This window comes from Dreissena polymorpha, chromosome 1, assembly GCF_020536995.1.
Source record: "Dreissena polymorpha isolate Duluth1 chromosome 1, UMN_Dpol_1.0, whole genome shotgun sequence".
NCBI classification, from domain to species: Eukaryota; Metazoa; Mollusca; class Bivalvia; order Myida; family Dreissenidae; genus Dreissena; species Dreissena polymorpha.
In genome coordinates, this window is record NC_068355.1 from 95,785,469 (window position 1) to 95,800,491 (window position 15,023).

The 15,023-nt window shown below is 35.9% G+C and overlaps 1 protein-coding gene across 2 annotated transcripts in view; it reads left to right on the forward strand.

Annotated features, from left to right (window-relative positions):
* The first annotated feature begins 262 nt into the window (after positions 1–262).
* The window catches only part of LOC127841375 (coiled-coil domain-containing protein 91-like), a 37,588-nt gene continuing 22,827 nt past the window's right edge, over positions 263–15,023 (forward strand). Inside the window, exons 1-7 of one of the 2 annotated variants that reach the window (XM_052370185.1) lie at positions 263–382; positions 5,187–5,231; positions 5,543–5,624; positions 5,990–6,165; positions 9,923–10,321; positions 11,747–11,848; positions 13,348–13,533. In XM_052370185.1, coding sequence (XP_052226145.1) covers positions 368–382; positions 5,187–5,231; positions 5,543–5,624; positions 5,990–6,165; positions 9,923–10,321; positions 11,747–11,848; positions 13,348–13,533 — 1,005 coding nt within the window. In that variant the 5' untranslated portion in view covers positions 263–367. Of the gene's footprint in view, positions 383–5,173; positions 5,232–5,542; positions 5,625–5,989; positions 6,166–9,922; positions 10,322–11,746; positions 11,849–13,347; positions 13,534–15,023 lie in introns of both variants that reach the window. The other variant, XM_052370192.1, reaches the window with a different exon arrangement.

Below are 15,023 nucleotides of genomic sequence, written 5' to 3' on the forward strand. Positions count from 1 at the left end.
ATAACCCTAACCCTAACCCTGTATTCCCTGTAAACAGACTGTATGCGAAGAACTCTTTTTTTCTTGTGCCAAATTTGATGTTGAAGTTTATAATATGAGTGTTTTGTCGTTATTTAAATTATCATAATGTTGTTTACTATATATAAAAATATAATGATGTTGATTTTTAAACCGATATTAATTTGCCTGTGTTATTACAATACATTTTTGAACTCGTTTAAGAGAATGGCTTCTTAAATTCTCCCCGGATACAGGTGATAATGGGACATTCAACCGACTATTAGACCATATAAAATGGCAGCGCTTTCGTCATTAGTGTTTGACAGATGCGTATAATCGAAAAAGGTTAACGTAAATATATAAAAACATGGCAACTAACCATGTAAGTTAACGCAAACACAATTTCTTAGTAATTAATATATCTTTACATTTATTTCGAAGTTAACGTTATTAAAGCTGCATGGCCCATATTTTAAGACACAATCTTCGGATAAACTTTGTTCGGATTTAGTTTTTTACTCTAAATGAGATCGATTGTGTTTTATTTAAAAGAAATCAGTGAAAACATTTAATGCAATCTTTTCAAACATACCATCTTATACCATCAGATAACTGTGATGACAAGTCACTAGAAATTAAACATGTTGAAGTTGAACAAGAGTTCATGCAAAATATAGTCCAAATAATTAGACCTAAGCTACCCCGCTTACGTCTAAACGGCTACCGTTGTTTTCCTATAGCAAATTGAGTTCAACTAAAACTTCAGTTTTTCTCGTTAAATCTTTGCTAATGCATAAAATTATCATTAATTAGACATATATGTGAGCGATTACCTCTTAAATGTGTAAAAATTGTGCTTTTAAACCACTTATGTACATTTTTAAAAATAAACATACACAACACACTTCGTGTGTTTGTCGTTTATAGAATTACATTGAATTATCTTGAACGAAATTATTTTTTGAATAGGTTACACATAACCAATTGTTGTTGTACAACAAACCACATCACTTTTTAGCTTTCTGTACTCTTTAATTAAATGGAACCTATATGTGTGTGTTAAAACTACCAGTTGTATCACGGAGTGTATATTGTTAGGAGATGAATCGAGTATTTGACCCTTACTGTAGTAAATTCAATCTTATGCAAAAACTATTCATCCGATTTTATTGGTTTATACGTTATCTTGTTGCTTATTAATTCCTCTTTCAAAAATATACGTTTTAGTATATTCACGTTGTTATTAATGGATTTATAGCGAGATAAACACAAGAAATAAACATTTTATGTTTTACCACCGCGCGTTTTACCGTATTGTGGCTATCGATTTTGTACAATTAGCGTACAGCGAAGCGCCGAGGTTATACATTTTGATGTACCCACTCACGTCTTTTGTTGAATTATAGTTTCATTTCTCGGCCGATTTTGACAAATTATATATCATTAGAAAGATTACGTTACGTAGTAAACAGATATATAAATATATATTAAGTTTTTCTTCTGATTTCGACAGCCTGGCGAGTTATAACTTTAACTTTTTCAAATATCATACCGTTTTGGAGTTTTAGAAACTAGATTTACGGTTGACATGTTCGTACTTAATACCAATTTGTAGCGTTTATGTTTGGAGTTCAGTTTTAAAAATTACATCTTGCTTAGGAGAATAGAATTCTGTATACGATAGAAAAAAAATTGTTTAAAAACGAAAGTAATTAAGGAATGAAGGCGGAAGAAAGTAGCGCGCGTTCCTAACGCACTGAACTGATGCTACGGTCTCGGCGATTATGCTTTTGTTTAGAAACCGGCCATTGAATTTCCTTTGCCATGATTATTATATTTTTTATGATATATTGTAGTATTTTGTTCACGAAACATATCAATAAAGCTTATTATAAATAAATCTTAATAAATTAACTATTTCAGCTCTTGTTTATAACACAGAAAGGGTGTTAAATTTATGATGAAACAGCGTATATAGCGGACCCTCTCGATTTTATTCGGCTTTGCATGCATACTTGAAATAAAATGGGTGTCAAAAACATTCATCGTTTGCTGTTAATTATCAACGAGGGAATTATGTATAATTATATGAAATGTTATTTACCTTAAATTATCAATTTATTAAAGATTCTTGAAAATATGGTCGGTGTTACGCGGGTCATTTCGTATTTTGACATTAGGGCATCATGTTCAACTATTCAAAATCAGATTTTTTTTCACTGGGACGATGACGGCTTTGATTTAGACAGGCAGACAGATAGTTTATTCAGACTTATACAACAGTACATCGTCTTCAACTCAAATATATAAATTATTTTTAGACGAATTGTTAGGTGATTACACATATAGCAGTGATGATTCTGAGAATGTTGCCATGTTTCTTATCCGTGTAATCTAGAGTCCGTGGTTTGAGCATTTTTATCGCGGTGTTCAATAAAAGATATCTCAATAATCTTGTTTATTGATAGATCTGTGGTTTTATTGCCCCTGTGTTCAGCACAAACCAATTGTCTCGTTATGATCAGATACTGTGCCGACCAATACTAAATAACACTATGGTGTCATACGCCACAGCAGGGACCTATACTTGTGATCATGGAGTCTAAGTGCAAGACTTAAAAAGGTATGTTGTTTCGCTTGCCGTTGTTAAAGCCAAAACGGGGCTCCCAGCTGGCACAGCTGCTGATATTCAGATCTGAATACCTAAACTTATTTAGACCTTATTCTTAACCGTTGCGCGTTTTACGATATCGGATTTTAGGCGGGAATAAAACTCAGTGAAACTATTCAATTTCTTACACAACATTAAGCATATTAACAGTTATTGAAATTAACAATATCAGCGACATCTTTTTAAAGACTAAACACCTTTTCAAGTATCGAATTTAACATGTCAATAAAATATATTAATACCAAAAAAGGTTTCATTTAATATTGTTCACATTAAACCTTTAAATGAAAGTGTCGCTTTAACTATTTTCCGTGTCTTATTAAGCCGCGAATCGTTTGCTAAAAACAGTTAACAAAAAGGGCTACACGTTCTAATTCTTAATGAAATACAAAAATAGTATAACATAATTAATAATGTCCATAAACACACACAGCAAGATCAAAGTTATAATGGAAAACTAATATGACATTCCACGTAAATTATTATTTTCGTCTAAATCGAATACTATATATAGAGAAACAATGTATTTATAACCGACCAATGAGGTAACATTATGCAACTTTCAATTTACACAGTGCTATATGGCAACAATATGGAATTTGAACAGTGGTAGTGTTTTAAGGTCTGGACTATCATTACTTGTAAGTTTGTATAAACATTTTTATAATGCAATTAGTAAAATAATGTTTATATTTTATGTTTAATAATTTATTGCATGATTATTCTGTGCTGTTATATGAATTTGATGCCGTTAAAGCTTCCGACATGAATTCATGTCGGAACGATGCTATTGCAAAATAACGTTAAACGATATGAGGTCGATGTAAATCGACCTCATATTTATAGGAGTAATGCAAAATAGTGCAGTGGTCTAATGGTAGGAATCTGGCGTAGGGATCGAGAGGTCCCGGGATCAAACCCTCCCCGACCACAGGAATTTCCTTGAGCAAGAAATTTATCCCACATCTGCTCCTCTCCACCCAGGTGTATAAATGGGTACCTGTGAGGGAAATAAGCCAATGTGCCGTGGCTGCATACTGCCCCAAGATGTTAACCGACAACTTATGACCCAGTGATCAAAGAAAAACTGTAAAGCACCTTTGAACACACATCTCGAGTATAAAAAGGGCGCTATATAAATGTGGTAATAAAAAAAAAAAAAAAAAAAGCTGATGATTCACCATTTCAAAATAAAGAACCATGCATTTATGTAAAATGGGAGATAAATAATGCTCAAGCAAAAAAAATGCAAATATTTATTATATTGACATTCACTTTATAATTCCTCATTGCACTATAGTCTTAAAGGGGCCTTTTCACAGATTTTGGCATTTTTTAACTTAGTCATTAAATGCTTTATATCGATAAATGTAAACATTGGATCGTAAAAGCTCCAGTAAAAAATCAAGAATAAAATTTAAAAAAGGAAAAGCAGATTGCCCGGACCAGGTTTCGAACCAGTGACCCCTGGAGTCCTGCCAGAGTCCTGAAGTAAAAACGCTTTAGCCTACTGAGCTATTCCGCCGAGTATACACAGTTGAAGTATTTTATACCTTATATAAGCAATCTTCGTAGTTTCACAAAATTTAACGACAAAAACAGAACTCTCCAAATTATTCAATCGTTTCGCGTTGCAACGCTTTATAATTTTTAGGTTTTAAAATCGTCAAAAGATGCATATAATGGCTATATTAGACCATGGTAAATGTTCAGTATTACTGTTTCCTCACAAATATCATAACTAAAACGAAAATTTGCGAATCTGAAACAATTTTTTTCAATTTTGTCAATTTACCAAAGCGTGAAAAGATCCCTTTAATTTGAGTGTCAAGTATTCACAATTATATAAAAAACAACAACAATAAATATAGTTCAAACATGTAGTAATGCGAGAGTATGTAAAAATCCCCCATAAAACGGAAACCTGGCAAAATTCCCCCTCATTAGGGATGTGGGTAGCTTCCCCTGATTGTTCGAGAGAGCCCTGACATAAAAATTTCATAAACACAAACATTCGACTTTTTCAAATAAATTACTGTATAAACTTGTGTACCTATTGAATAAACGTCCAATTGGAATGGGGTATTCTCACTGATCATGTGTACATCACCTGACGCGATGTGCGCACACTAGTCTTATCCTATTTTTTAACACTTTCTGATAATCTGGAGAAAGTGAAAGTTAAAAAAAAATCTTTTTAATGAGAGTGTTGTGTTTATACTAGCTCAGTCGTCTTCTTCACTTTACAATTGATGTGGATATTTAATGAAGAGGATCAATAAAATGTATGGAATATGGATACATTTGGAACATTTTAGTTAAAGTAAGATTTTGAAATGCAATTATACCTGTTTGTGAAGCGAAGTTATGTTAGTTAAGCATAATACTAAGAGCGCATACATGTGACATCATCACCAAAGCCTTGTTCTTCATGAAAACAACATTATCGATTCCATGACATGCTCAATATGAAAGACTGTATGAAAATTTAAGGTGTTATAGCTTTGTCTTTCAGAATAACAATCAGGATGACGATTTTGGGGACTTTGGAGGATTTGAGGTATTCAGTTCAGTATATTTTTTAATGTTTTGTCCATGAAATACCAACTGATTGAATGCTTGACTTGTTTTTTTATTTTAAACATTTGCTAGAGATATGATCAAACAGCAGTTTGTGTTTGTAAAAAAACTCGATTATATTGACATTTAGTATTTAATGATTATTTATCTTCTCATTACAAATTGTACAATGAAAAGGTTTATTAAATGATTGCAAGTTTTTTTTTTTTCTGGACAGTATGTTAAAATTGTGACTCCCAATAGAGAAATCTTCATTGTAGTGACCTTAAACATGTAATATTGTTTTTACAGGCTGCTGAGCCATTGGAAAATCCAGATGTAGGGAATAGAGGAGCGCAGGCAGCACCAAATCTGTGGGCCATGTTTGCTCCAGGTCTGTGTGCTTAGCAGTAGTCAAGTGTTTAAGTCAAATCAAATGTTCTTATGTGATTTATGTATTGGGTGCCATATTATAAGCATTCTCTATTTTGTATTAGATGAACTAACCAAATACAGAGCCTTTAAGTGTGTAATGTGTTCATTAATTGTATAGCCAGCTTGAGCTCAGCTTCCGAACTCCCAATTAAGATATATTAAGCTATTATTAATACTCTTTTTCGCCATCATTTCAATAAATAATTATACCCAACACATTAAACATACAAATATTCTTTGCAGCTGCTTCTATTGATCTGGAAGTTTTCATATGCATATCATAAGCATGCCAATTTCTATTTCACACTAAGCAATTTATTTCAGCTGTTTCTGGAATCCAGAGTGTGCAGCCTGACCTGTTGTGCAGCCAGAACCGGTTCCCTCAGCATCTGGACACACCAAACACTGTCGATGTTGCAAGTAGTGCACAGGCGAGCATACCACAGGACTTTGACCTCGCTCTGGATGACTATCAGCACCAAGGAGCTGCTGGACAGCAGGTCAGGGCAGCGTTTGAAATGGCACTAAGATTTATTTCATTCTGTTTATAGGCATTTTATTGTATATAAATGATCCACCTAGAAAAAAGAAAAAACTGTATAAAATCAACATCAGTGGACTCACTGTACTGTGATTGATTGAACATTACTTCAACAGGGCTACCTCTGGCTCAAAATTTTCTGTAGCCAAATTTACCTTTTTATGTCTTAATACTTATTATGCCCCCCTTCGAAGAAGAGGGGGTATATTGCTTTGCTCATGTCAGTCTGTCGGTCGGTCTGTCGGTCGGTCCGTCCACCAGGTGGTTGTCAGACGATAACTCAAGAACGCTTGGGCCTAGGATCATGAAACTTTATAGGTACATTGATCATGACTTGCAGATGACCCCTATTGATTTTGAGGTCACTAGGTCAAAGGTCAAGGTCACGGTGACCCGAAATAGTAAAATGGTTTTTTAATGATAACTCAAGAACGCATACGCCTAGGATCATGAAACTTCATGGGTAGATTGATCATGACTCGCAGATGACCCCTAGCGATTTTGAGGTCACTAGGTCAAAGGTCAAGGTCACGGTGACCCGAAATAGTAAAATGGTTTTCGAATGATAACTCAAGAACGCATACGCCTAGGGTCATGAAACTTCATGGGTAGATTGATCATGACTCGCAGATGACCCCTAGCGATTTTGAGGTCACTAGGTCAAAGGTCAAGGTCACGGTGACCCGAAATAGTAAAATGGTTTTCGAATGATAACTCAAGAACGCATACGCCTAGGGTCATGAAACTTCATGGGTAGATTGATCATGACTCGCAGATGACCCCTATTGATTTTGAGGTCACTAGGTCAAAGGTCAAGGTCAAGGTGACCTGAAATAGTAAAATGGTCTTCGGATGATAACTCAAGAATGCAAACGCCTAGGATCATGAAACTTCATGGGTAGATTGATCATGACTCGCAGATGACCCCTATTGATTTTGAGGTCACTAGGTCAAAGGTCAAGGTCATGGTGACCCGAAATAGTAAAATGGGTTCCGGATGATAACTCAAGAATGCATACGCCTAGAATCATGAAACTTCATGGGTAGATTGATCATGACTCGCAGATGACCCCTATTGATTTTGAGGTCACTAGGTCAAAGGTCAAGGTCACGGTGACCCGAAATAGTAAAATGGTTTTCGGATGATAACTGAAGAACGCATATGCATAGGATCATGAAACTGCACAGGTAGATTGATCATGACTCGCAGATGACCCCTATTGATTTTGAGGTCACAAGGTCAAAGGTCTAGGTCACGGTGACCCGAAATAGTAAAATGATTTTCGGATGATAACTCAAGAACGCTTTTGCCTAGGATCATGACACTTCATAGGTACATTGATCGTGACTCACAGATGACCCCTATTGATTTTCAGGTCACTAGTTATTTTGGACATTTCATTGGTGATAATGCAGAAAACCATGTAGCCAAATGGAATTTTTTGTAGCCAAATTTCCTTATTTTTAGCCATTGGTGAATGGCAGAGTAAGCCCATCAAACTTAAACACATGGTAGCTATGAGCATATGTGCAACAGTGCACTATTTGGAATTTTGATCAGACCCCTGGGTAAAAAGTTATGGGGGTTGGGATGGGGCCGGTCAGAGATTTTCACTCGTTTTTGTAGGTTATTTTACATTAACTTCTTCATTTCTACACCGATTCACTTCTACTTGATACTGAACCTCTCTTATGACAATGCAGTCAATCTCAACTAGGCATGGCCCCATTACCAACCCTGGGTCTGGGGGCATATTAAAATCGCACCGTCCGTTAGTCCGTCTGTTTGTTTGTCCGTCCGTCCGGATTAGTTTCCGCTAAATAAGTCAAGCAATTGTCATCAGATCTTCACCAAACTTCATGGAAAATGTGTAAGGCAATAACATCTAGGTCAAATTTGATAATCGGCCAAATTGACCCAGACACTCAAGTTACGGCCCTTGAATCATTGTAAAATTGGTTTTTTTCTCGTTTCCGCTCAATAACTCGAGCAATTGTCATCAGATCTTCACTAAACTCAATAAAAATGTGTAAGGCAATAACATCTAGGCCAAGTTTGATAATCGGCCAAATTGATACTCCTGAGTTACGGCCCTTGAATCATCGTAAATTTTTTTTTTTCTCGTTTCCGCTCAATAACTCGAGAAAATGTCATAGGATCTTCGCCACACTTCATGAAAATGTGTAAGGCAATAGCAGTTAGGTCAAGTTTGATAATCGGCCAAATTGACCCAGACACTCCTGAGTAACAGCCCTTGAATCATCGAAAAATTGCGGGGTTTTTTCCTTTCCGCTCAATAATTTGAGCTAATGTCATAGGATCTTTGCCACACTTCATGAACATGTGTAAGGTCATAAGATCTAGGTCAAGTTTGATAATCAGCCAAATTGACCAAAACACTCCTGAGTTACGGCCCTTGAATCATCGTAAAATTGGGTTTTTTCTCGCTTCCGCTCATTTACTTGAGCAATTGTCATCAGATCTTCACCAAGCTTCATGAAAATGTGAAAGGTAATAATATCTAGGTCAAGCTCAATAATCGGCCAAATTGACGCAGACACTCTTGAGTTACGGCCCTTGAATCATCGAAAAATAGCGTTTTTCTTGTTTCCGCTGAATAACTCCAGCAAATGTCATAGGATCTTCGCCACACCTCATGAACATGTGTAAAGTCATAAGATCTAAGATCTAGGTCAAATTTGTTAATAAGCCGGATTGACCAAGACTCTCCTGAGTTACAGCCCTTGAATCATCGAAAAATTGATTTTTTCTAGTTTCCGCTCAATAACTCCAGCAATTATCATCGGATCTTCACCAAACTTTATAAAAATGTGAAAGGCAATAAAATCTAGGCTATGTTCTATAATCAGCCAAATTTACCCAGGCACTTCTGAGTTACGGCCCTTGAATCATCAAAAAATTGCGTTTGTGCTAAAAAAAATCCTAACTATTATTTTGCTTCAGATGTACATGTAACCTTCATATTTGGTATGCATGTGTATATGGACAAGGCCTTTCCATACGCACACAAATTTTGACCCCCTTGACCTTGAACTTAGGGTGCGCGCTTAGGTTTTGAAATCTGGGTTTAGGTTTCGAAAAAGCGTTTTTGGGGGGCATATGTCTTCCGGTGGAGACAGCTCTTGTTTGTATTATAAACCTCACTATTATATCAGTTAACATTTAATTTTACGAACTTGTCAATAAATTTACATATATCATGCACCCACATTTATTGTGCAGACAAATAAATGTTTGTTATGGAAGTGACAGATTTATAATTAATTTATTTCCAAGGGTCAAAATGCATTACCCGAATGATCAAAGTGTTCCTTGTCATAAATGTCTTAATTGATTTGCAATTTTTACAGTTCAATACTTGCTTATTATCATTATGAAACTTAAATTCAGAATGTACTCTCTTTAGACACTACGAAGAAGGGGTGAAACACAAAGACCATTACAGTTTTGAGGGGTTAATTCATAACTGCCAATAAGCAATTATGCTTTAAATTTAGGCTTGTTTTTGGAATGCAGGTAATACCAGTTTAAGAGAGATTATTTGCATATGAATCTTGTGTCAAATAAAATAGGACAGGACAATTTGTCCTGTTTGCAAACAATTCCAGTTTAGGGAGGACCTGGTTTTAGTAGTTTCCACAGTATACTTATTTCGTGCTCACAAGTTGTAGTTTGTTTACTTGTATTCTTTCAGAATGACCAAGATGACTTCAACTTTGCTAATGACATTTTAGATGGCAGCTTTCTAGCGTCATCTGGACAACACTCAATGCCGTTAGTAACCCCTCAGATGCCTGACATAAGTGGCCTTGACCTTCCTGGGAGTTTGATGTCTAGGCTTGGTGCCTCTGGACACACAGAGGCTTCAAATTATCAGCATTCAGGAGCAAACCAGCTAAGGACTGGTCCCCCAGCTGTGGAGCCAGATCTGGAGGCTGCTGCCCCTGTGTCAGCCAATGACATTTCTGCCAATGAGCAGGAATCAGCTAATCAGATTCACTGGAATGTGGCAAACAACCAGAGTGTTCAGGGTGAGGCAGAATCCAATTCACTATTACAGAGGGCAGTGGAAGAAAAGGAATCAATTCAACAGGTTGACACTATCCGCTTTAATGTTTTGTTTGTATTAAGTAACAACAAAATTGTGTTCACCTTTTTGACTTTTTACCATAATTATTCTTAGTTTCAAACACAAACAATTATTGCAATATTTAGTGTCTGAAAAAGAAGGGACACAATTATTTCTGAATTTTGGGTGTCCGAAAATATTAGACTTGATAGGTATGCTGTATATATCAATAAATGCTTGTTGAATACCAACTAGGTCAACTTAGCATGAGGAAATCCAAATAGGGGACCTTTTTGTTTGTCTTTGTCGAATATTTGAAGAGCAATCGCAATAAAGACTTCACTTTTCATGCAATCTTTACCAAACCTGCACGGGCGAAATATCTTTTTTTTATGAATGACACAATAGAGACAATTCAATTCATTCTTTACCTAAAGTTCAGAATAAATGAGTGACATTTAAATGTCTTTTCCTTTCAATAAACAGGCTTATCATAACTTTGTCACCACAACTTTGATTTATTCCTTATTTCATTTAAAAAGAGCAGAACAGTCACATTGGACTTTATACAACATTGAAACTTAAATTTGCATTGACAATTTTCACTGCATATGGATGAGCAAAAGAGTTCAATATGTGTCTTGTTTTGTGAAAGCTGGTCATAATGCATGTGCGTAATGTGTCATCCCAGATTAGCCTGTGCAGTCCGCACAGGCTAATCAGGGACGACACTTTCCGCCTAAACTTGATTTTTGGTAAGGAGGGACTTACTTGAAACTAAAAATACCATTTAAGCGGAAAGTGTCGTCCCTGATAAGCCTGTGCGGACTGCACAGGCTAATCTGGGACGAAACTTTACGCACATGAAATAAGCCCAGTTTTCTCAGAACAAGACACATATAACCCAAAAACGGCCTTGATAGATGAACTCACACTATAGTTATTTTGCCTTGTTGCAAAAAGTGGACAATGTAAAAGATATGTACTATATGTATATAAGGAAGTGAAACTCCAGTTGCTGAAACAGTATTGCATTCTCATTGCCTTAAAAAAGGACGAACTAATTGTATATAATTTATATACAATTAGTTGGTCCTTTATTTAAGGCAAGTGGCCAATTGCCTAAACAGCACAAAACAGCACAATACAAAACAACATAAACACATATAAGAATAATATCTGGACCACAAAGTAATGTTTGGTTTATAGCACGAAGGTATTTTTGTCACTCCAGTCAATTACTAGCAACAAATGTAAAATATAATAAAAGTGCAGTAGAGTTTTACATGAAACCATTCAGCTTTCGAGGCCAATCATTCCTCAGTTTTAAACAAAGGTATGTGCTTTGACCCTTCATTTCAATTTTGTTTCATGCTTCTGCCTTGTTGTACATTACTGGCTGTGCTATTTGTTAAACATGTTTGTTATCTTAATGTGTACTTTAAACAGGATTTAGAGAGACAGCAGACGGAAAATGCACGCCTGGCTGAAGACTTGGCTAGAGCAGAAGCTTTGGCAGAATCTGCTAGACAGAATCTTGAAAAAGTCCAAGTATATATGACATAATTATCAGTATTATTTCAATTAATACATGTGGATCAAAACATGTTGCTCATAAAATTTAAAAAAAATGTGTTAGTTTTACAATTGTGGACACAAGTTTTAAACTAAGTACACAACAATATTCACTTTATACATGTTTTTCACACTTACAAAACATGAATAGATGTACTTACATTTTAAGGTTAGGAAGACACTAGATCTTAAATATAAACACATACAATCACAATTTTTTTACCCCCATTGGTAATGGGGGCTATATAGGAGTCACTATGTCGGTCTGTCCCGAAATCTTGTCCAGGCAATAACTATGTTGTTCATTGTGAGATTTTGATATCATTTGGCACATTTGTTCACCATCATTGGACGGTGTGTCGCGCCAAAGAATTACGTTGATATCTCCAAGGTCAAGGTCACACTTTGAGTTCAAAGGTAAAAAAAGACCATAAATGAGCTTGTCCGGACCATAACTAAGCCGTTCATTGTGAGATTTTAAAATCATTTGGCACATTTGTTCACCATCACTGGACAGTGTGTCGCGAAAGAATTACGTCGATATCTCCAAGGTCAAGGTCACACTTTGAGTTCAAAGGTCAAAGTGGCCATAATTGAGCTTGTCCGGGTCATAACTCTGTCGTTCATTGTGTGATTTTCAAATCATTTGGTATATTTGTTATTCATGATTGGACGGTGTGTCGCGCGAAAGAATTATGTCGATATCTCCAAGTCCAAGGTCACACTTAGCTGAAAGGTCAAAAATGGCCATAAATGAGCTTGTCCGGGCCATAACTATGTCGTTCATTGTGACATTTTAAAATCATTTGTTCACTAATTTTGGATGGTGTGTCACACAAAAGAATTATGTGGATATCTCCAAGGTCAAGGTCACACTTTGAGTTAAAAGGTCAAAAATGGCCATAAATGATAATGGCATAATAATTCTTAAAAATCGCCATAAATTAGATTCTCTTGTTATGTGAAGACAGCATGAAAATAGTCTGTGTCAATGCGGCATGTTGGTATATGTCACGTCTGTGACAAAGCTCTAGTAGTTTGTGATGCAATTTATAACAGAAATTAAAAACTATTCAAACAATTTAAAACTGAATTATATTATTTATGAATTGTGCTTTCTGCATATGAAAGGGATTTAGAAAAAACAACATAATTACCATTTTGCATGAAAAATTACTTTAAAAGCACAGTTGAGAGTTTGGGATTGTAATCATATTTTTTTTAATGGAATTTTTAACAAGAAAGTGTCAAATCAATAATTGTATTTTTAGTATGCATTTTAATGTTACTTTTATGATGGTATGTGTAACAGGTAAAACATGTTTTAAAGAAATAGCAATTTTGTCCAAACTTAAAAATTTGGCCAGAAATATGTATAATAAAAAACAGGATGGTCAGTTCTGCTATTTTAAATAAACTAAATGAGAAAATGTGAAAGGGAGACAACCTTGATTCTTGTCCTTGCCATGTTTAAGAGTTCCCACAGGGAGCAGCTGGAAGGTTTGCGTTGTGCGGGTCACGAGGCCCTGACGGTGGTGGTGGAGGAGTACCGGGCCTCCCTGGCAGCGGCTGTGCAGGCCCAGGCTGAGTCCTGTCAGCGGTCCCTGGCGCGCAGCGTGAGAGAAGAGACCGAGCATTTACGTGCACTCCTGGTGGAGCAGGTATTGGTATAGAGCAGGAAATGCCTCACTTAAGTTTGAACTTATTTTGTTTTTTCCTGATTGGAGCAAATGTCTTTTGTAAATTGAGACCCTCTTGTGTCCCTTTTTCTTGGGTTTAACCAGTAATTACTGGTATGTATGTTGAGGAGATCTTAAGAATGCTCAACATTTTATCAAGAACCTTTAAATAGCAAGGCAGGTTTCATATCTACAAAACTGCTTTATCTTAGTGCTAAGGGATTTGAGCAACATTTGCTTTAGTTTATTTGTGCATATCATGTTTTTAATTATTTGATTTTTATTTTGTTCATATCAATCATTATAAACAAAAACAAAATATGGCTGTTTGTATACAATTGCTCGAAAAGTTTGAAACTACTTATTTTTATCTTTGATAAAGATCAATTTGGTAGTCTTAATTAAATATTTTGCAGTAAATGTGTGTCATGTATACCTGGTTACCAATACATAATACTACCAGGTAAAGAACTGTAGGGCAAGTAGATGATTTGTAAAAGATATGTTTTTAGCTCACCTGAGCACAACGTACTCATGGTGAGCTTTTGTGATCGCCTTTTGTCCGTTGTCCGTCGTCTGTTGTGCGACGCCAACATTTGCCTTGTTCACTCTCTAGAGGCCATATTTATTGTCCAATCTTCATGAAATTTGGTCAGAAGATTGGTCTCAATGATATCTTGGATGAGTTCAAAAATGGTTATGTTTGCTTGAAAAACATGGCTGCCAAGTGGCGGGGCATTTTTTCTTATATGGCTATAGCAAAATCTTTTTAACACTCTAGAGGCCACATTTATTGTCCGATCCTCATAAAACTTGGTCAGCAGATTCATACCAATAATATCTAGAACGAGTTCGAAAATGATGTCGGTTGGTTGAAAAACATGGCAGCCAGGGAGCGGGGCATTTTTCCTAATATGGCTATAGTAAAACCTTGTTAACACTCTAGAGGCCACATTTATTTTTCGATCTTCATGAAACTTGCTGAGAAGATTTGCTCTAATGATATCTTGGATGAGTTAAAAAAATGGTAATCTTTGCTTGAAAAACATGGCTGCCAAGGGGCGGGGCATTTTTCCTTATATGGCTATTTATGGCTATAGTACATTCTTGTTAACACTCTAAAGGCCACATTTATTGTTTGATCTTCACGAAACTTGGTTAGAAGATTCATTCTAATAATATCTTGGACGAGTTCGAAAATGTTGCCGGTTGGTTGAAAAACATGGCCGCCAGGGGGCGGGGCATTTTTCCTTATATGGCTATAGTAGAACCTTGTTAACACTCTAGAGGCCACATTTATTTTCCGATCTTCATGAAACTTGCTCAGAAAATTTGCCCTACTGATATCTTGAATGAGTTCAAAAATGGTTAACTTTGCTTGAAAAACATGGCTGCCAAGGGGCGGGGCATTTTTCCTTATATGGCTATATATGGCTATTGTAAATCTTGTAAACACTCTAGAGGCCACATTT